The sequence below is a fragment of the Phaseolus vulgaris genome, chromosome 9 (genome assembly GCF_000499845.2).
Source record: "Phaseolus vulgaris cultivar G19833 chromosome 9, P. vulgaris v2.0, whole genome shotgun sequence".
NCBI lineage: Eukaryota > Viridiplantae > Streptophyta > Magnoliopsida > Fabales > Fabaceae > Phaseolus > Phaseolus vulgaris.
In genome coordinates, this window is record NC_023751.2 from 21906424 (window position 1) to 21929926 (window position 23503).

The following is a 23503-nucleotide window of genomic DNA, read 5'->3' on the forward strand; positions in this document are numbered from 1 at the left end:
AAGCTTTAGACGAAACCCATTTAAATAAGGCAAATCAATGGGTTTTTCTCAAAGATAAGAATGAAGGATGAACATAGGGTGAAACCCTAAATCTCGGTCATGAAAAGTTGGGGAAATTACAAGCAATGGGAGAGGGGCGACATGAAATTGGGATGAAAAATTCAAAAGTGTTAAGAAAAAAATTATGATTTAGTCGAATGCATTGATGAGAAATCAAATCTTAAAGATTGTGAAAGAGAGAAATGTTAAGAAATGCAAATGGTAACTACATAAAAGTGGAAAATCTCACCCTACTATACATGTGTTTCAAATTAACTACCATGTGTACCACTCTATATGTCAACTCATCACTCATTTAACGTTACTAAGGACAATCTAACAACAAAAGGGATAACATTGAGTCATTTTAAAAATAGTTGGAACCATGATGACTTATTACGAAAAATGCACCGTGTTGTTTGCAAAAAGGGGGATTAGGTTTTATCTGTTTCACTCTCATGTATTTTGATTAACATGTTAACATTATGTTCTTTGATTGAGATTGATACCCGTATAAAAGTCATTTATATCGATTCCTCGCATTTAAAATTCGTAAGAATGTTTCCTAAATATCGATCCCTCACATAATTATAAGAACAACTTAGAACGAAACTCTGACGTTAATAACAATTAACATTTTAAGTCTATTCCTAGCACTTAAATATACTAAGTATTGTTAGAACCCTTAAATATACTACAAGTAAGATTTAAGATTCTCAACTTGTCACAAAAATTTAGAAATAAAACAACAATACCAATAATCAATCAAGAACAAAATATTATGTCATATTAAATATTACCTCAATACATAAGAGTTTGAGCAAATTACTCCCAATCCCAAAGGGTAGAATTAGCCATGCATACTTCTAACACCTTCCATTCTCCCAATTGATTACAAATCACTCAATAATGTTTTTCTCTCAATCCCGCACACTAGAGTTGATCCTCTAGCCCCCATATTTAACCTAATTTTCTAGGGTTAGGTCGCTTCCTGTGTCGCGTTGATGGGCTAAGTGATAAAACATAAAAATGCCCAATCTGTCTAACTCATTCTCGCTTAAGCGAGGAAAGCGTCGATTTTTGAAAACTATCCTGGAGCATTTTTGCTCAAGCGAGAACATCTCGCTTGAGCGAGATACTCCTGTTGCAACATTAGTTTTTTCGACGTTTTTCTCTATTTTGAGACCATCCAACTTTCTCTTTTTAGCTCAAATCATTACTCTTTAATCCAAATTTCCAATCTTCCCTAAAAACTTGCAAACCAAATTTGGGAATAAATAAAATACTCTTATTCAAATAAAGATCATAAAAAATGTAAAAAGGTATAAATTTATAAATTAGGGATTATTTTATATGTAAATTAGCAATAAATTCTCATAAGTGCCTATATTTTAATATGATATATTATTGAAATTAGACACTTATCAGACCATATTGAACATTTTAAAAACCGAGGGATGAAATTAATTTTTGTTACTTAATTAAAGACTAAAAGGGCAATTAAGCTAATGTTAAAGCTATTTATGTATCAACTCTCCTTCTATGACAAATGCAAATGATAATAACATGCAATGTAAAAGATATAAGGAGAAGGAAAAACGTACACAAAATTTTATATTGGTCTGTCTATCTCACATACTACATTCAGTTCTCGACCAACCAGTCAAGTTCAACTAGGCAGACTAAAGTTGCGAAGTACATGTAGAGTTTCTTTGGGCTCGTAGTTACTCTTGGTTAACCCCTTCAATATTCTTTCCTTAAGCCACTCTTGGATGACACAAAGTATTCTTTACTCAAGTCATTCCTGACTGACCCTGAGTATTCTTTACACTTGGCCACCTGGCTAATCGAATATTCTTTTGAATTGTAGCCATTCCTAGATGACCCATCGAAGAGTATTCTTTACTCAAGTCACTCTTGTCTGCACCAAGTGTTCTTTGCCAAATAGCCACACTTGGCTAAGATATGAAGGTTTATATTTCAATGATCCACTAATCATTTTGTCTGATAACTAGGGAGGATTGCGTCTGATGACAAATACAATATTTAAGCTTTCTTTCCTAGTTCAGATCATCTTACTCTCTAAGGAGGGTAGGATTTTTGGATGTATATAACGATTGGGTTCACTAGCCTAGGTAGTTGGATAAGAAATATAAATGTTTTCGAAAAATTTACTCTGGATCACAATAATTTAATCTTTATTTAGCTTGATGATCCTTCTACCAAGCTGAGGTGTGTTCTATTATCTGATCAACATTTTTGTATAGTGCAACCTCTACACTTTTGGCTTAGACGAATGCTCTTAGCTTGAGCAACATTTGTCATTAACTATCCTTTTTATAGACTCTTAAAGAAGGTAGCCTTTAGATGATCCTTTATAGTTGTTGAGCATCTTTAGCTTCTATGCATGTCCTGATACAATTCTAGCTTGATTTGCATTGTTTCTTTTGGTTTAGTTATTTGTTGTGGAAGGTGGAGCAGATTTGTGGCTTTTGTGGATGAATTTAAACTGTGGATGAAGGTGAAATAAAGTAGGGAAAATATGCTTAGAAGATGTGAGATAAACTTCTAAGAGGATCCTAGCTAAAACAGTCACAAAATTGCTAACTAGGAGGGAACTAAGAGACAAATTGAGGTTGAATTTGTGCAACAATTCATTAGTCAATCAAAGCTATGACTCCCAAATGATGCAATCCTAGCTTGCATCTTCATTTTTAGATATTTTTCTTCATTTGTTTGATTTGAACATCTTCTACAGATGATGAACACTATTGAGGAAGCATGAAGAATTGTAGAAATTTGGAAGAGATGAAAATTATGACGGTGAATCTAAGTGAGGTTAGGCCAACACTTAGTTTCTAGAGTGAGGATGAACCAACACTATTAGAAGGAGTCTAGAAAATTGTCTAGTAAGAAGACAACTCGATAAAGAACTTTGAATAAGTAAAAATGTCTCAAATTGGACAACATTTCATTACTCAAATCAAAGTTAATTTATAAGGGAGCTAGAACTTGTATTTATAGTGCTATGGACAGCCACAGTACAACCTTTAACCTTAAAAATTTTCCACTCATAGAAGGACAAGTGACTCTCTCTAATTGGAACAAATCCTCCCAAATTAGAGGTTAACAAGTGTCCTCCTCTAATTGGAGAGAATCATCTCCATTCCCATGAAGACAAATGACCGTTTGGCATTGATGGGAATCCTTTCCATTGAGGGGATGACATGTGGACCTTCATACATTTCTTTCCACTCCATGCTTTCTATTTGCACTATAGTAATTTATTTGTGCACCCTAGATGGTCTAGAGTTGCATTGGGTCCAAGGAGGCACAATTGTAACTCTAGCTAGATTATTTCTTTTTTCTATTTACACTATACTTTAATTGGCCCAATACATGGTCCATGAAAATTGGTCCAAGAAAATGACCCAAATAAAAGCCTACACTATTCGTTACAATTTTATTAGACTAGGAAATTTGGAAGAAAAGTTAAAAATTAATTCTCCATATAAATAGTTTTCTGAACTCCTTCTTCTTCTTCTTCCATTATTTTATCCATGACCCTAGTTAAAGGCCTAATATGTGTTCTTTTGGATGGTCTTCCATCATGTCCATTTTGTGTTAGATGAGCTTTAACATGATTGTTGCATTTAGTGAAACTTTGATCTTTACTTCGTTCTCTTCACGACATCCTTGATAATTGACAACATTTATCTCCCTAGGTAGTATAATCTTTTGCAGAAATTCATGATTGACATGCATTTCATACGGGGCATACAGCTGGGTCAGAGTTAAAATCTCTTTGTGTCAGGAAGTTAATGAAGGAAACAATTTTAGCTCGTGTATGGAGAGATCTTTGATATCTGATTTTGAACGGGTCTCTTTGGCAGATAGATATTCCCTACAAACATAGAGTAAGCATATGAATATTTATTTTAAGTACTAGTTTTCTTAGTCTATGTGTATCGTCTCATGTTCAATGCACATTCCATTTTGTTCTTATGTGCATCTTATCAAACTTTGAGAAAATACTGCATAGTGTTATCGTCTCCCAGACGAAACACTTGTGTCTTATATGATATATTGTTTGTATATAACTATCGTCTTACAGACGAAAAGTGTGACCATGCTTTATACTTAGTTACTGAAATACATCACCCCAAAATCAATGAAAAACATGAGACTAGAGAAGAAGAGTTTGAGTATGTTGGGTCTTTCGAAGGGGATACACTAGAAAGATTCAATACATATGAACTATGAACCAACCAACCAAAAATCTTAAGACAATGAGTTTGTGATTCGTTTTCCTTGTATATTTCTCAACTTTCTCCTTTATGCTCAATGTGGAACTTAAACTCGCACTTGGATTCTTAACAATCTCTCCATCAAGTGTGGGTCTCTTTATCATTGGTACACTTTCCCTCGATTATGCCTTTATTTGTACCTATTTTAATAGAACACACTTGTCTGAAACACCTACCAGGAAGACTTTCAATACAAGGAACCCATAAACCTAGAATTCTTCATTCACTTTCGAAGTTGGTCGCAATAATGAACCATTGACTTTGATACCACTATTGAGTCTTTCAAGGGGTGATTCACCAGAAAGATTCAATAACAATGAGACATGAGCCAAATCCATACAAAAGATTGACACCTCCTTTAACTAAAAACCATAAAACATTAGGCTTATGGGTCCTTCTCCTTATATATTTCTCGTCTTACTCATCTCCACTCAATGTAGGACTCCCGACTCAGTACTTTAATTCCTCACAATCTCCGTCTCAAGTATGAGTCTCCTTCACATATTGCAAACTTCCCTTCCACCTAAAAAATGTTCTACCCACGAGTTCTCTACTTGTATAACACTCCCCATAGAATGTGCCAATTGTTGGATTCCTTGAATGGACATACTGGGGAGAATCAATATGTAACCTAGGAGATTTGGATCCTAATGAGTCTTGAAGCGTGACCCAACAATGGTATCAAAGTCGATATTTTGTCTTAATGACCAACTAAGAAAATTACATGGGTGAAGAGTTCCCAGTATCGAAAGTTTTCTTGACAGAGGCTTCATGCAAGACTATCTTGTTATAATAAACAAGGGTACAAGTAGGGGTCACTACTAAGGTACTCATGGTAAAAAAATGCTTATGCTTGAAAGGGAGTGTACCAATGTGAAAGTGACTCACACTTGAGGGGGAGATTGTTAGAAATTCAAGTGTTAGTTCGAGTCCCACACTAAGTAGAATTGATAAATTTGAACAACATATAAGGAATAAGACCTACAATCCATTGTTTGAAAGTTTTGGGTTAGAGGTGGTGTGTAAGATATAATCAACATGACTCGCAAAGGCAAAAACATTTAATTTCAAAATACTAGGTGTTAATGTCTTAATTGGACATGAAACACGAGTGGAGATGTTATAATCAATCCCAAGAAGAGTACTTCTGTTCAATTTGGTACCATGAGAAATCCAATTGTCTTCTAATCATGAAGGAAACAAAATTTGTAGTAAAAGAAATGATACAATAAAAGGCATTACTATACACCAAGCATGCTAATCAGATTGGAAAAAGTTTGTTATGGCATGGAAATCACATATAATTTTTTTCCTTGACGAGTCTATAGTGGATACCTCCCCACCATTAATGTCTTTCTTGTTTGTCATCACTATTGATAACTTTTACATCAGGTACGTAAAACAATAGAAAGATATCTAACATCTTATATTTTACTAATCTTCAACTTAAAGGATCTAGCATGTTCAATCTAAATACCAATGCACACTCCTAATGACAACATCAAAAGTTGGATGCAGGACAACACAACTGCGGAACATGGTGCTATTGATGGTAACAACATGATTAGGATTCCTAATGTGAGTTTCGTACTACATTGGGTAAGTATGATATTGAAGAATAATATATAAAAAAGAAGACATACATATTCATTGTGTTAAGATTTTGAGATATTCATGTCTCATTGGTACCAAACCGATCTTCCAACAAAGGGAAGTGATTGACATACACTGCACTATTTTTTACATTAAGAAACACTAGACTAGGACATACTTATATAAATGTTACCTAAATATGAAAAAGGTAACCATTTTATAGGTGTGATTTAAAGACTACCAAAAACCACATTTAATAAAGGTTTAATTACCTTTTTCGTCCTTATATTTATAGCCAATAGTCAATTTGGTACAGTGGTTTTTAAAAAATTCAATTTGGTCCCTAAGTTTTTTAAAATGCATTCAAAATGGTCATTTCTGTTAAATATCACCAAACAGCGTTAATTGGTGCTTATGTGGCAGACACATGTAAGTTACGTGGATTGTGCTTACATTACTTTGGTGAATACTGAATTAGGGTTTAGGTTATTCAAATTGGGGATTTCGAATTTCTGATTTAGGGTTTCTGATACGAGGATTGCTCCCTTGGTTGGATTCTGTGGTGCGCTTCCCTGCTTCGATTCCATTCGGAGGTGTGCTCCCCTCATTCGATTTTGTGGTGCGATCGTGAGTTACGATGGTGAGCTGCGTTCCCATGGTCGATTTGGAGGAGCGATTATGTGGTGCGGTCCAGAGGTGGTGAAGGGTCCGGAGGTGGTGAAGTCCATCAGAGGCCGCTTTTGGAAGCCATGAATGCTTTTGGAACTCACTCATTTATAAACATATGTATTTTGAAAAACAATTATTATAGGACCAAACTGTGGTAGCTCTTATGGATTCATTAGTGAAGAAAATCTGCTTGTGCCTTTATCTTCTAATGTATTACATATCTTTTGTATTACTTTTACATACTTTACCTTTATTATTATAACATCACAATTTTCCTTCATTTATTTAGTCTTTGATGAGATTGGCCTCTGCTTGCTCTGAATTTTCTTGATACTAATCTATTTGATTCTTAATTGTTCATGATACTAATCTGTTTGATTCTTAATTTCAATTGTATAATACCTTTCAATCTCAAGCCCTTAGAGAAAAAACTTATATAGCGGTTGCACATTTTTAAATGTTGTTTAAATTTTTCTGAGAATATCACTGCTTATCTTTTCTATAAATATATTCTAAACAACCAACGTCTTTGATGTACCCTCACATCACTTTTGTGAAATCTTCAATCAGGTTTCATTTACATATAATAAACTTGAGTTTACAATGCAACCTTGGCCCTGGGAATTGCTAATCAGTTAACCAACATAGTTTCAATTATGAAGTTTACTTTGCTTGGAATTGTCCATTAGACCATTATGAGATGCATATCACCTTATTCAGACACAGGATAGCTGAGCTTTATTGTCTCATAAAAAAGTAAAAGCTTAAGATGTATACTAGATGCAGTATTTAACATTAATGTTCAAGCTAAGAAAGTCTAACCCATGTTAGTTTATTATGATACTGATTTCAAGAATGAATCTGCATCTTAATTTGGTTACACCATTCTTATTTTCCACAATGTCAACTTATTCAACCCCAAAATTATGCAGCACCACAAAACAAGAAAATAGTGCATAACTTTTATGCCAACCACTTGCAAAAATTCATTTTTCATTGATACAGATCTCAGAATACATATTACATACTAGACATAATCAACTCAACACACTAGTACATATTACATTAATTCTTTCAATCATAATCCCAACCAAAACATCCATTCAGACGTCACTCAAGGGAATTTTAAGAAAATAATCAACATAGCAAGGTTTATTACAACAACACACAACCCTACTAACAACATCTTTATCCACTTTCTTGACATCTTCAAACACTTTTCCAAGCTACAAATCTTGTTTCTTTGTCTAGCAATAGTTCCATCTTTGTCATCCCCAGTGTCTTCAATGCACTTGCACCATCTAAAAAAATTGCATCCCATGCTTACGCCACTCCTACTCTGTATTAGACAAAACCATAAGCAAAAAATCAATACCAATGCATTTTTTTTTCATAAGCCATAGTTTAATACATCTCACCTTATACTTTGGACACCCCCAAAATTGTCTCCCACAATTTTTGACCGTTGTTGCAGTTCTCAAAACCGCAAATTCCCCACAATCGGAAATGGGAGCAACAAAAGTCGTCCTACTCCCACCACCATGGCTAGAATTCGATCGTTGTTGTTGCACTTCCATTCGGTTACAACTACATGATGATACAGATGCAGATCTATATGCACACATTTCCACCACAAACAGAACTACACCCACGAACGAATCACAAACCACAAGATCGCACCTCCGAATTCACTCGCACCACAAAATCGAATGAGGGGAGCACACCTCCGAATGGAATCGAAGCAGGGAAGCGCACCACAGAATCCAACCAGAGGAGCAATCCTTAGAAACCCTAAATCAGAAATTCGAAATCCCCAATTTGAATAACCTAAACCCTAATTCAGTATTCACTAAAGTAATGTAAGCACCATCCACGTAACTTACACGTGTCTGCCACATAAGCACCACTTAACACCGTTTGGTGATATTTAACAGAAAGGACCATTTTGAATACATTTTAAAAAACTTAGGGACCAAATTGAATTTTTTAAAAACCATGTACCAAATTGACTATTGGCTATAAATATAGGAAAAAAAAAGTAATTAAACCTTTAATAAAATATTGTTTATTTATACCACATTTTTTTAAGTGTTGACTTTATAATGTATGAGCTAAGCAATACATCTGGTCTCATATAAACTAAAATAATCCAATTTTTTTAGACACAAAATTATTTTCTTAAACAATTGATAGAAACAAATTTATTCCCTACCTCGTACACATTATCAACTTCTCAAAACCAACTACCTTGAACAATTTCTTCATTGTGCAGTTCTACCATGCGACTCCTCTCAACATTGTCTACCTTCTCACTTCCAATCACCTCACTCTCGTGCTCTTTTTTTAAAATGTTGTGTTGTTTCATTATTATTTTTTTTTCAGTTGAAAAGAAGTGTATATTTTGATGTGATTAATTTGTTTGAATTTAGTTTTATTATTTGACTTTATTACTTTTCCTTGTGTCTATAATTTAAGGTTTATTATAAAGGTATAATATTGGAGCAGATCGCCCTCACGTGATGGTGTAGTTTTCACAAACTACCATTATAACAATGGTGTTTTTTTAGTCAAATATTTGTTTATCATTTTGTTGCATTTCTTGATTTGAAAACATAATTTAAAACCCCTCTTCATTTATTATTTAACAAAAGATTCATCTTATTTCAACTTCATTCCTTCATATTTTACTATTCTTTTAACATTTGGTTCATTCCTCTTTCTTTAGTTGGTTAAAATTATGTCAATTCTATCTAATATTTGACAAAAGGTTCATCTTATTTCAACTTCATTCCTTCATAATTACTAGGATGATTTTTTCTTCCAACATTTGGTTCATTCCTCTCTTTAATTGGTTAAAATTATGTTAATTTCTATCTAATTAGTTATGTTTCTTTCAAATGATCTAACCATAATTTTTTCTTTTTTTTTTCTTCGCCATTACAATGAGTTTAGTTCCTGGTGGAAATCATGATCAAACTTAATTTTATAAAAAGGTTATAAGTTTTGCTATTATTAAGTAAAATTGATTTAACCTCACAACCTTGTTTGTCTAGAAATAATAAGTAATTTTTGCTTTGAGTTGAAAAATTTATATTCAGAGTGTCTCTAAAAGATATCAAATAATGGTGCACCATTCTGTACTTTTAAAATGTATTAATAATTTGAAAAGGCAAACATGTTTAATATATTAAAAATATATAAAAGTTGATATTATTATAATATATTAAAAATATATAAAAGTTAGATATTATTATAATATATTAAAAATATATAAAAGTTAGATATGATTATTGTAAATAATATGGATAAGGAAGGTGGGCCGAAGAAGGGCCGAGAAGGAGAAAAGCCCATAATGTGATGGGAAAGAAAGAAGAAGGTTTAATTTGGCGGTCTCTTCGGCGATAAGACCGCAACGTCATAGCCCTACTCACCAGCCTTTTTCCTCTGCTTGGTTGGTACACTATACTTTTCTTTCCATACACACACTGCAGACACACCTCACCAGGTACGCACGCTTTCTCTTTCTCTCTATCTCTCTCTCTCTGTTTCACTTCCAAGCCTAAATCTAAAATTCAAATCACAGAACAAACAAACAAACCCATATTCCCAAAACCTACCTGTCAACTCAATCAGAGTGTGAGTGAGCGAGTGAGTGATATATCATATCTTATCCCTCTTCTTGCACGCACAACATAACTAACTGTATGTCAGATGTGATCATTCTCTAAACCCTAGCATACCACCCTTCAGTTTCATTTCATTTCATTTTTCTCTGTTTCTGAAATTTCCTTTTGCGTTGCGTTCTAGATGGATAGGTATCAGAGGGTAGAGAAGCCCAAGGCTGAGACTCCTATAAACGAGAATGAGATACGCGTTACTACTCAAGGAAGAATGAGGAATTACATCACCTACGCCACCACACTTCTTCAGGTTTCTTTCTATTTATACCATCACTTTCTTCCCCTTCTACTTATTGCATTTTTTATTTGCTCTTCTTTTTTCAAATTAATTTGCCTCAACTCACCGTTTATTTAAACTCTCTGTCCATATTTTTGGTTCGGTTGATTAATGTTGCGCGTGTTGAGGGTGTTCTTACACTCTTTGTTCTGTATCACCTTAAATTGATGTTAATGAATTGAAATTTGTTTGAATTTTTAAGATTGAAGTTTCAGTAAACCCTTGGTTCACATATGTCACAGAATGGAGTGGTTGGATCACTCAAATGTGTTTCTGAAATCAGGTAATTGAAAATATGATCATAGGAAAAATATGAGAAAATCATAAGCCAACACGGGAGTAAATTGACAAGGAGTGGCAATTAACAGTTAAAGAATCTGATAACTGAAAAATGTTGAGGGGTGGGTTGAACTTTTGGCAGTTGACAATCAAATAAACTTAGAAAACTTTTAGTAAAGCAGGAAACCTTATGCTATGCGAATCAGACAGGGATAGGAATTAAAGGATGGATTTTCTTACAATTCTCTGTAGAAATATGATTCATGAAAATTTCCCCCTTTTTTAATCATGCGCCAAACTTATCCTCTGGTTGGATATTTCTTTACTTCTTTGTTTGTGAACTTGATGACTCTTCCTTTCACATTCTGAAAAAACGAAAAATACTCTGTAAATTATCTAATTGTTAGCGTCGTCTTCTTGCTTAGTAGCGCTTTACTGTTGTGTGGGCATATCTCTCTCTGTTGTGTGGGCATACCTCTCTCTGTTTTTGTTTATTTTTTTTACTTCATCATTTTCATCGATTTTTCTTCTGGCGATAGGGTCTCTCCAATTTTTGTTTTTGGTGTAATCCATGCATCAAAGTATCATTTTATCTCGAATAAACTGGTATTTTTCTATTTCTTTTTAACAATTCATCTTGCTCCATATGTATTTTCTACAGGAGAAAGGATCCGATGAAATTGTTCTCAAAGCAATGGGACGCGCAATAAATAAGACTGTAATGATTGCTGAACTGATCAAGGTGGGAGGATCAATATCTGTATGGAATATGTTGGTCTGCATTTGTTCATATTACTTTTTGAATTGTAACGGTTCTCTACTTGTTTCAGAGAAGGATTATTGGCCTGCATCAAAACACCGTAATTGGATCAACTGATATTACTGACACATGGGAACCACTTGAAGAAGGCCTTCTTCCGTATGTATTGTTGTTTCTTCTATACTACCTTGTCAAATCCTAAACTTGTATTTGGGAGTGATTGTTTTGGTTGTGTTATATACTTGAACAGTTTGGAGACTACTCGCCATGTTTCAATGATCACAATTACCTTGTCAAAAAAGGAACTGGATACGTCCTCCACAGGGTAAGAACTTCTGTGATGTATGTCATCTGTATCTCTAAATGTAGGTGATTGATGCCTTGTATTCTAACAGATCTAGTTATTTATGAGACAAGGTGCTAGATCACTGGTTATGATTGGTTTCATTATTCTCTTTGATGAATCACAATCATTTATGATTTCAAATTTTATATTTTAACTTCCTTTATTTGAAACATAATTTTCTTAAATTTTTTTAAAAGATGATTGTCTTAAAAGTTTTCACATGAAGTCATAAACCCCCTTGATTTCTTCTAAAATTTAAACTAAGGGTTGTTATATTATTTTTGAAACATGTCCGGATGGAGAGTTACACATGTGAATTTACTTAATCTGTTTCCTTGTTTGCCTGACTTCTGACTTCTACAATTAAATTTATAAATAAGGTAATGAGGATGAGGGAACATCTTAGATACTTGATTTCAAGTAAAGACCCTTTCTATTATGCTGATTTGCTTAATCTATTTGACTTTCATGTGGACTGATAGAAATATTCAACTCCACTTCTTTTATTGTAATAGATTCGGATGATTATAAATTTGCAGTTTTCATTTTTTTGCTATCTAAAATTTGGCTTTTTAGTTATATTCACTGTTGGCATGAATTTTAAATTTTCTTTTCCCATGCAGATACCAGACTCCTCTTCCAGTTGATCAAGTAAAACCTTTAAATGAATATGAAGAGGAAGGAGGTGAATTGTTTAGTTTTTTCTTTTAATATTTCAAAGATGAATATCTTGTGTGTGTTTTCTGGCATGTTGACTGTAATTGATCTGATATAGAACCCTCACCAAGTATGCGAGGAAGAGGGCGTGGTCGAGGAAGGGGCCGGGGTAGAGGTATTGCCAAGTACTTTGTTTCACTAATTCACTAAAATGCCCTCTATAACATTTTTTGTGGTTTCTTTAAAATGTAAAAGCTGCTTATTTGGACAAAATATGGTATGGTTAGGATTTTACAACGGAGGTATGGAATATGGTGATGGTTGGGATGGTGGTCGTGGCTATGGTGGAAGAGGTCGTGGCCGTGCAAGAGGACGAGCTTTTCGGGGACGAGGACGAGGCTATGGTGCCCAGCCAGTTGGGTACTATGACTATGGTGAATATGATGCTCCACCTGCTCCACGTGGTAAGTATGCAAGTCCAAAAAATTTAAATATCGTGCTGATCAAAGCTATCGCTTAAATTACAACATAATGTAATATCACATTTTGATTTCTACAAGTTATTGGGAGCATAGTGAATGAATGTAAATTTTAACTCTTTATTTTACTATGCTGTTTGCATTACAAGGTGCCTCTTATTAAGTCAGGCTACAAAAGAAACTGAAGAAAATTAATTAATTTGATTTCATTTAGTTTTCGTTGATGTCTTTTTAATTTCCTCCGTTCTCTTTCATTCCTTCTTCTTTCAGCCTTTTGGAGTTCTCATCCTAGTTAGTGGCTACCTGAGTAAATCTTCTAATATAATTTTTATTTGATGGTTTTGCAGGCCGTGGACGTGGAAGGGGAAGAGGCCGTGGTCGTGGAAGGGATCGGGAACCAACCGCTTGATCAAGTGGTTGTTGCTTATCATGTATATGTTAAGTTAGAAGGTGTTGCATCTCCGTTTAGTTCTTGTGAGATTTACTTTAATTTCGGTATTATTTGAAGCTTTCAATGTTGCAGCTGTGTTACTGCAGTTTTGATTATGATGTAGTTTCCCATCCCCGCTGTAACCACTATAATTTTGCATAGTTGGGTAGGTTAAGTTAGATATATTTTTCGTTGTTTAAATCACAATTGTAAAATTTCTTAATAGGAATTATTGCAGCAAGTTTTTTCGAAGTTTGATTTACTGTGATTCGTTTAGTATATTTTGTCAATTTTACAAAAGTAATTGGTGGACATTTGATTTCTTGTGTATACTGAAATTTTTGGACATTTGATTTCTGGCACCTAGAAAGTAGAGTCTAGATGAAAAATTGAATTCTGCATCAACTTTAGTGCACCTTCCTACCAGAATTTTCATATAATTTCATGTCGTCTGAAAGGGATATCATATTTTGCTTTACACATTTTTCAAATATCTTTGTCTGACCTGTTTTTTTTCTTCCATATCTTTAACAAAATGCTGAAACTTATTTCACCTGATTCTCTTTACTCATTGAAATGAGTAACTTATACTAGCGATTATTCATATAAAGTGTCATAAGAAAATTTGTACTATATTTTATGTAGACATTAATTTTTATCACACTATTCGGGATGCCAATTTAGTGTATAAATAACAATTATATAGCGGTGGAAGCACAATATAATATATTATTAGTTATCAATACCAATATAATGAAATATTTCTATTTGCTATATATATTTATCCTGTGTGTCTAAATACTCTCTACTCAGAGAGAAAGAAGACCGAAACTGAGGAGATTGAAAAAAATCACGAAAAACAATACAAAACGTGAGAACAATCACAAAAAACAATACAACCTTTTTCTTATAAACTGAACGAAAGTGAAAAATACTAATAAAATATTGATAGAAGATCGAAAAAAATACACAAAAATCACGAAAAACAATATAATTTATCTCATAATCGATTATATTAAAATATAATCAGATAGTTTTAAAATATTTTATTACTTTTACGTTTAATAACATCATATAATTAATATTTTTAATAACTATATTATTAATATATAATAAAATGAATAATAAAATTATAAATAAATTAAATAAATTTTTATTTAAAAATAATAATAATTAAAATAATAAATTATTTTATTTTATAACATTAATTAAATCATTTATAAATTTTCATACTACATTCAACTCAAATCTTACTATTTTTCTCTACATCAAAAACCTCAATTTCTATTTATTTTTTTTCTTTTTATTTCCTTTCAAATCTAACTCTCATCTAAATAAAGCCTTAGAATGCGTTTTACCTTTCAATAAATATTAATATTATAAATATTATTCATTCCACTAAAAAAAACAGTAATATCCACAAAACTTGCAGAATTCAATTATCTCCATCTTCTACAAACTAACCCCAGTAACATTCACTTTCACTTTCAATCCTTATGTAATTCAAATAGGGGATACACAAAGGTGCCAGCCTAAGTGTTTCTGCTGGTTACAAATAATAATGTTATTATGATTATTATTGAATGGAGGGAAGAAAAAATGTAATTAAAAATGAAATCCTTGACTGCTCATATGACAACTAAAAATAATAATATTTTATTTTAAAATTTCATTTATATTTATTATTATCATATAAATATAATACTTTATTATTAAAATAAGTTGTTACATAATGATGGTTGTTAAATGATAATTTCTATTTTATTATTATTATCTGGCTTATTGTTTGAAAAAATTTCTAATATTCATTTTTCCATCACAAGGTTGAGTCTTTTATAGTGCTTGGAAGAGAGAGAAAAATAAGGTAAAAATAATTTTAAAAATTAATAAATTTATTGTATCACTTTTCTTTATTTTCTTCTGATAAATAAACACCTATTTTCTCTTTCGTATACCAAAAGTGGTGTTAAGATTTAGCAATTCAACACAACAGGTAAAAAAAAGAAAATTCCATTCATACGATGTTTTAGAAAATAAAATTAAATAAGATGAGCGACGTGTTGAGAAAAAAAAAGTACTATAGAAACAGAATAATTTAAAAAAAATTGTAAGGGCTCGCATTGTATTTTAAATATCTTTAAATTAAAATATTTCTAAATAACATAGTAATTAACTATGTAAGTTTATGAGATACAATTAAAAATGTTTAAATAGTTTTATTATTGACGCGTTCTTAAACATACTTGTTTAAAAATGTATAACTTTAAGAAGTAACTGTAAATCTTGAATGTACATCATAACCTTATGAATTCCTTCTTGAAGAGATCCTTCATTGTACTCTCTCAAAAACCAAAAAACAAATATTATCACTTAATTATGACTTACTCTATAAAAAACAAAATTATAGAGAAATTTCAAATTTTGTTTGGCATAAAAAACCTTTCATTCTGCTACTTAACAGGTTCTCTAAACTAAAATGACATTATCATGAGACAAGGATAATGGAATGGAATAAGAGTAAGAGCAGCATATTATAGTTAGTTATATAGTTATTGACAATGATATTCATGCAATATTCTCTTCCCTTTTTATTCCTTTTTAACTGAAAATATGTGCGAACAAGCTTGACATTGAGAATTCTGACCCCATGCTGAACTTTGTGGGTAGTTTTTCCCAATTATAAAGTTAAACCAGTTACTGTCATCATATATAGTATCAGAAAAAAAAAAAAAACTGCTACAAAAAAGCTTGATTTGTGGTTTCTTGACATCTTGTACTAGACGTGGAAAATTGGTTGAAATGTATGAAGTTTTACCACAGAAGTTGGTTCAAAGTCTTGATTGTGAGAACCAAAATCAAAAACACATGTACAATGAAATCATAAACCAACAAGACAATGAAAAGTTCAGTCCATTATGGATTCTTTTCACAGCAAAATCTGGGGGTGACACAATAGCATAATTAAGATTAGCCTACCTTAGCCTCTTATATATATCACCACGGTTGACCCTATTAGTAGAATAATTAAATTAAGCAGAACTTCTAGGATGAACAGTGATGGGTGTTGTCACCTTATATATACTTGCAAGAGACCGATATTTCTTCATCCTCTTTGGGCGAGCAATCACTTCAACATCACTCCCAAGTGTCTCGTTGTTTGGTAGTCTTTGATCAACTACTTCTTCATCTGAGAATGAAACTCTCTTCCTCTTCCCTTTAACATCATCATCATTGTTGCTGCTTTCATCTTCATTGCTGAGTTGCATAAGCGCCTCTACAAGAACGTCATCGTTAGACTTGGCCAAAGAGTCATGCTTTTGAGTTTTTCTTGTGTGTAAAGAGGGTGCTTCATCTGCCATTACACTATTATATGGCTTTTTGAGATATGGGTCGTTATTGTTTCTTATAGTATCTTCTTTCCAATGACCGCGTTTTTATTTAGGGTAACCACTGTTATGGCCATTTCAGAGAGACAGAAAACAAAGATAAGCAAGGTTTCTCTTTTAACAGGTTACTGTTTTTTAAGATGTTCTTTTTTTTTTTAATAAATTAAAATTTTAATTTTATATATTTCAATAAAATAATGAACACATGGTAGTAAATCTTACATTATACATAATGGTATTCTTATCTTATTAAATTTAATTCCTTTCATAAAATATAGTTGAGTTAGGTCACGTATCTTTTTCTACTTCTCGTCACTTCACAACAACAATAAAAAATAAGATAAAAGTATAATTTGTTTATACTAAATAAGAAAATCCTCATAAAATACTTATTGTAATATATATATATATAATATTTTTTAAATATACATGAAATTAGTTATTTTATAAACTAAAATTATATTGTATTTGAATTAATCTATAAAATTATTATTTAAATTTTTAATTTTTTTTTATTTCTGAATAAAGTAATTTTAATTTATAAAAAAGATCATTTTTTTCTGGAAAAGTTGGTCAACATTTATTCGTATTACTATTATTATTTTGCATCGCTTTCAACATTTTTTAAAATCCTTTTTTAGCACACTAGCTACGTATGCTGACCATTTTGATTTGTCTTACAAATTAGAATCATCTACATTTATGTCTGTCATTATTTTGGTTGAGAACTCTAATCTTTTATACAATTATATTATAATATTTAATATTATTATTTTAACATTTATATCATTTAATTACAAATTTATTTTTTTATTATATATATTTATTTCTATTTTTATTTTATATATATATATATATATATATTTCTTTTTAAATCCATTACATAAAAATTATATATAATTTTTAAGGTTGTAAAAGTATCATTTCGCAATGTTTAATTATAAAGCATCAAATTTTGAATTTAATTAGAACATTAATAATGCAATGTTTTTATACAGATATTTGACTATTAACTATATAAGGTTATTAGGTTTTTAATAATTATTTAGTAGTTTTTAAAATTCCAAAAGAATAATACTTGTGTTGTTTAATTATTATAATTGTATATATATATATATATATATATATATATATATATATATATCCCTCTCACACATCTCATATTTCCTTTTGTCTGTGCTTCATTTGGACAAATGCTAAAAACAGTTCCAGAACTCAATATTTGGCTTTGTGATATGGTGTGGTATTATACGCTGTCTAACAAAGTTGACCAAAGTTATCAAAGAATCAACCATGATTTCATGCATTATCAGGAATGGAATAAATATGTATTTGAGAACTATATATATATTAATTAGAATTTAGAAAATGGATGATACCTTTTTTGGACTCATTGCACCCATCTTCATCTTTTTCTTTTCATTTTTTTCGTTTTAATTGTTTATGGGTGGTGGGATCAAGTGTCACTTCAGTCCACTTTGAACCTCATGGAAAATGTCAAAATTCTTCATTTGTTCTCACCAATAATCTCTTGTGTTTTTGGTTGCTATTCACCTCCATCAATAGGAATTATTTTTAGAAATTGGACCAAGAAAAACAAAGGAAAAAAAAACTGTATACACCAATCACCAGTAATAAAAAATGATAAATGTCTTTTCAATATAAGCAAATCTAGCCTTGACCGGACCGAGTTCTAGACTGAAGAAAATCCCTAAAAAGTGGTGGACCCCATGATGATATAACCTAATGGAAGGCTAAAGGGAGTGCAAAAATTAATTAACCATGAAAAAAATAAAAGAACATTAAAGGTATTGAATGGTTAGATAGCACAACATAACAACTCAGAATTAAGTAATCAAGATCATAAATCTCAAATAGTAACAAAACTTGTAATAGTTGATAATATAATTTTATTAACAAAATTAAAATTAATGACAACTTATCATGAGAGATACAATTCACTCCTTATAATAAATTTGAGGTAACAATATAGTAAATAAATCAAAATTTGTTACGTGAGTTATTAATTATTATATCTTATATAAGATATATGAGTGATTAATTATACAAGATTGAAGTACGTTTTAAATGTCAATGAATTAATAATAATGTCAATTTGAGTTTTTTCTAATAATGGTAACGTTAAGATTGTTAATTTGAGTTGTTTTTTCGGTTCATCTAGATAAGGTCTATGGTTTTTCATGGAAGAATCACACATGGTACTCATGAGAATTCAACACTTGATATCAATTAGTCTTCATCTTCCTTAACAAATATGGCAAATTGGATATTGATAATAAAGTAAATGTCCATGCCACATAATATTGTAACAATTTACTTATGTTTATCTTTTTATAATGTAATATTTTTAGTAGATTTAATTTACATTTTAATATTTGTTTGAAGAGCGATATGACTAATCTATATATTACACTCCTTTCCTTACTTGATCAGGTGTTTATTTTGCTATTTGTGAGGAAATCGTTTTTGTTTTGTTGAGCTAGTTGTTAAGTGTTTAGGATGTATAAGGGTTTGATCACTCCTGAAATGGCTCATATTTATTTATTTTTTTCTTGTTGATAAAAAAAACACAATTTTTCTCACAAGGTTTGGACCATAGTCAACCACCTACCCAGAAAAATGTTATTTAAAAACTAATTTATAATTTTTTATTAATAATAGAAACTACTTTAGATACTAATAATTTTTTACTCTATAAAATACTATCTAATTTAGTCAACATATTAATTAATTATTTTTTGTCTCAAAAATAATTTATATTTAATAAATTTCTTGTCATGAATATTCCCATTTTTGTCTTGTTAAATTTACATCCTTAAAATATTGTTTATTAGTTCCAAATCCTTTATGTTAAACTTCCTAGTGAATTGTGTCTCTAAGTTTTAGACTCAAATTTACAATAACAAAATTATAAAATCATTCTTATCAAACCTATTATTATAATAAGTCCAATGCTCAAAATTCAGTAGTTTGTTTTAACCAAAGTTAACGATGAAGGAATCAAACTTGTAGTACCAGAACACGACACACCTCCTTTAAATAGTATGAAGATTTCACTTGGAAACCAAAAATTTTCTTGTTTTTAAAACCTTGTTCTTTTTTTTAAAATCTTCACTACAAGAAAATAGCCAATTTTCTAAAAAATATTTATAAACAAATTTATATTCGTTAAAAAATTATGAATTACTTACTAATTCTAATTAGTTACTGATTATTATTTGTACTTAATTTCATACTACCTACTTATTTATTTGTATTTCATACGACCTACTTATTTATTTGTACGTAAGTGTAACTATACGAATTTCTTTTATTATTGATAGAAAATTATCTACAAATAAATTTCCTACTTAATTTTACTTCATTGACAAATGCATCCGTTAAAAGTGAAGTTCTTTTTACGAAAAAAATAAATAATACATTAATCACAAATAAGTATGTCAAAAAACAGTAGAAAGTTTTTGTTGATTTTGTTAGTTAATTAAATATTAATTTAAAAACTATTTATTAATAATAAAATTATTTTAGATAATAATTTTTTTTTCTAAAATAGTATTTAATTTAGTTAATATAGTGATTAATAATTTTTTTAAAATTAATTTTTTATTTAATAATTTTTTTAACACTAATTAGAAAACAGATAAAAAAAGAAAAGAAATAATAATAAAAACTGGACAATACTTTAGAGCCATATTTTTTTATCGGACATATTAATTTAAATTGATTTTGCTATCTTGTAGTTTTAGGGTCCAGTTCATGAATATAATAAAATAAGATAGCTTTATTGTTATTTGTTACCTCAATATAATGTTATTTTGTTATTTATTTTATCTTATTATTATAATATTTAAATCATAATATTTATTTTGTAAAAAAATATATAATTTTATGTATAATTTTAAGAAAAATACTTAAATAAGTACGTAATTGTGTAATATTAATTTATATTATATATCGTAATTTTTTATGTAGCTATTATATATGTATAATTATTTTGTGGCACATAAAATTAAATTAAATTATTTATAAAAAAAAGTAATTATTGTAACACATAACTTTAAATATACATAAAGTATAATTTTATACAATTTATTTAAAATTAGTCTTTTTATAATTTCCATGATTTGTAAAGAAAACATAAATTAAAAAAAAATCTTATAAAATTATATATAATTTTAATATTGTTCTAAATTTAAGCCTGTTAATATTGTTAGAATTATTGCATGATGTAATGTTCTTATAATAATTGAATGATTCCTTGTAGTTTTATCTTAAAAAATCTAGATAACACAAGGAAGGAAAATGTTTTGATCTTGATTTTTTACTTTTATATGAATTGGAATAGTTGTGTTCTTTTAAATATATGGAATTTCTTTGATGATAATATGAAAAAGTTTCTTTTGGTAAATTTTACTTTGATTATGTTTATACGTTAAAAGATATTAGTTATTATAGGTTGTACTACATCTTTAGTGTAGAAAAATTAACTATTTCTCTTTTTTTAGAAAGCTTGTTTAACTAATTACTATTAATAATAAGAGTTAAATAAAGTACTTGAATTCTACCACTAAATTAACCTATGGATTCCCTTGTCAATTTTCCAAATGTGTTGACACACACACACACATATATATATATATATATATATATATAGAAAGACGGTCTACAAGAACAAAAATACTTGTATACCTCTTTTTTATATATAGATATTCAACAATCTCTCTCAACATATAGTGTTGACACCAAATTAAATTGATTCTGCACTTCACAGAAAAAAAACTTCCTGTAACATGTTTCATTATTGGCAATAGTGTGCAATCGATGAAAATATTTGTATTTGAGAAGATAAAGAAAGCTAAAAGCCCCTAGGAAAGCTATAGCTGATTTATCAGGTGGTAACTAGAGCAACACAATGAGGAGCAACTTCAAAGATCTGCTATCAATCTGCTGTATCAAGATTACGAATAACAAATAGTGGGAGCTAAATTCAATATATATTTCCTCTCTTCTTTTGCTTTATAATAATGAGCATTTCTAAAGCTTACAGTAATAGAAGTTAGTACTTAGAAATGTGCATGCAACTAATCGTTTATTTATCAACTCGTCAATAGCAGACACCGACATATATATATATATATAGGCCAGGAGGGGAGTCAGATGATGCCTAGTTACCTCAACTTCTCTTCCATTTTTCTTCTTATTTTATCATTCTGATCTTCTCTTTACTAATGCTGAGAATCCATACACTCTTGAAATTAAGAATAGCATGCTATATTATATGTCATCTAACAATTCTTTAATTGTATTCTAGATACTAGTTAATCCTCCACAGCTGGGTTAGTGTGAAATTCCCTCTTAGTCTTCATTGTTTTTCTTCTTTTTTTCTACCCCTATCTTCTCTCCTCCCTTTCATTTTCTGATACACTGATATATAGCATAAGACTTAGCTCACATATACGAAGTCGAAGTAACTCTACATACTACAAACCTTTCATGTTTTTTGCCATGCAAATGCCAAACCAAACTGGTGAAGCTCAGCACTTGACAATGTCTCTTGATAAAGACAGCTTTGAACATTCAATCTTTGTCTTCTTCCCAGATGAACATCGTAGTCTCCTATTCATGTAGTGAGACTTGGTAAAAATACCCCCTCTAAAAGATTTGAACTTAAGAACTTACATAAACTACAAATTCTCCATTAGATTCCTCCATCGTAAATTAGCGGATTGACACACACTTTACACACGCCTGCACCATGAAATGCAGGAAATAGATAGTAACTCCTACAAGGTATACAAAATGATGAAACAAAAGCACTTCACCCCACCTTAAAAATAGTGAGAAGTGAAAGGGTGATCATCCCCAACACCATTGAATATAAACCTATCATGCAACTTAAGATGAGAAATCCTACTTATATAACGCTTGTGTATAACTTCTTTTACATTTAAAAAAAAAGATAGAAAAGCAAACAGATCATAAAAAAGTTCTTACAGATTAGCAACTGAATTACGATAACCATGCACATGCACTTTGTATCATCGATCATGAGATTAAGAATGAACAAGGTAACTAATAATTCACACAACAGTGTCGAGTGGAGTTGAGATCCCTGACTTCATTCTCAATACTGCAAGCTAGAAGAAAATCATTCTCGTTTATACAAAGAAAAATATTATCCAGTTAAGAAATTCAGATCATCTACCTTCCTACATCCTATCTAATTGTTCCTATTCCTAATCCTACTCAGCTTAGGGTTTTCTCTTTAACCCTTAGCGATGCAGGTTGTCTCTCACCTTTGAAACAATGATATGGGGGTAGTGGCCATGTATATGCTCACAAGAGATCGATACCTCTTCTGCTTCTTCGGCTGAGAAACCTCGTCATCCCCAAAAATCTCCAGAATCTCCTTCTTTGCGGTTTGATGAACCTCTTCTCCATCACAGCTTCTGTTCCTCTTGTTCCCAGCAATGTTGTCGCTGCTGCTATCTTCGCTGAGTTGAATAAGATGCTGCGCAGCTTCCATATCTGACTCCGTGATTAGAGGTTTGGTTCCACTGGGAGGAGACGGTTCTGCCAT

General features: G+C 30.8%; 2 protein-coding genes across 3 annotated transcripts; one reads left to right on the forward strand and one right to left on the reverse strand.

Annotated features, from left to right (window-relative positions):
• Positions 1–9973: 9973 nt before the first annotated feature.
• On the forward strand, positions 9974–13768 carry LOC137821432 (uncharacterized). 2 transcript variants are annotated; one of them, XM_068626023.1, is made up of 9 exons: positions 9974–10113; positions 10416–10538; positions 11506–11586; positions 11675–11763; positions 11855–11929; positions 12574–12635; positions 12726–12782; positions 12895–13071; positions 13434–13768. In XM_068626023.1, exons 2-9 carry the CDS (start codon positions 10416–10418, stop codon positions 13493–13495), a joined length of 726 nt encoding a protein of 241 aa, XP_068482124.1. In that variant the 5' UTR covers positions 9974–10113; the 3' UTR covers positions 13496–13768. The 2 variants fall into 2 exon arrangements, with proteins under 2 accessions (XP_068482124.1, XP_068482125.1); XM_068626024.1 differs by having other exon boundaries at positions 10084–10310.
• Positions 13769–23215: 9447 nt separating this feature from the next.
• On the reverse strand, positions 23216–23503 carry LOC137822302 (uncharacterized). Its single transcript, XM_068627187.1, has one exon. The coding sequence runs from the start codon at positions 23501–23503 to the stop codon at positions 23216–23218; it is 288 nt and encodes a 95-aa protein (XP_068483288.1).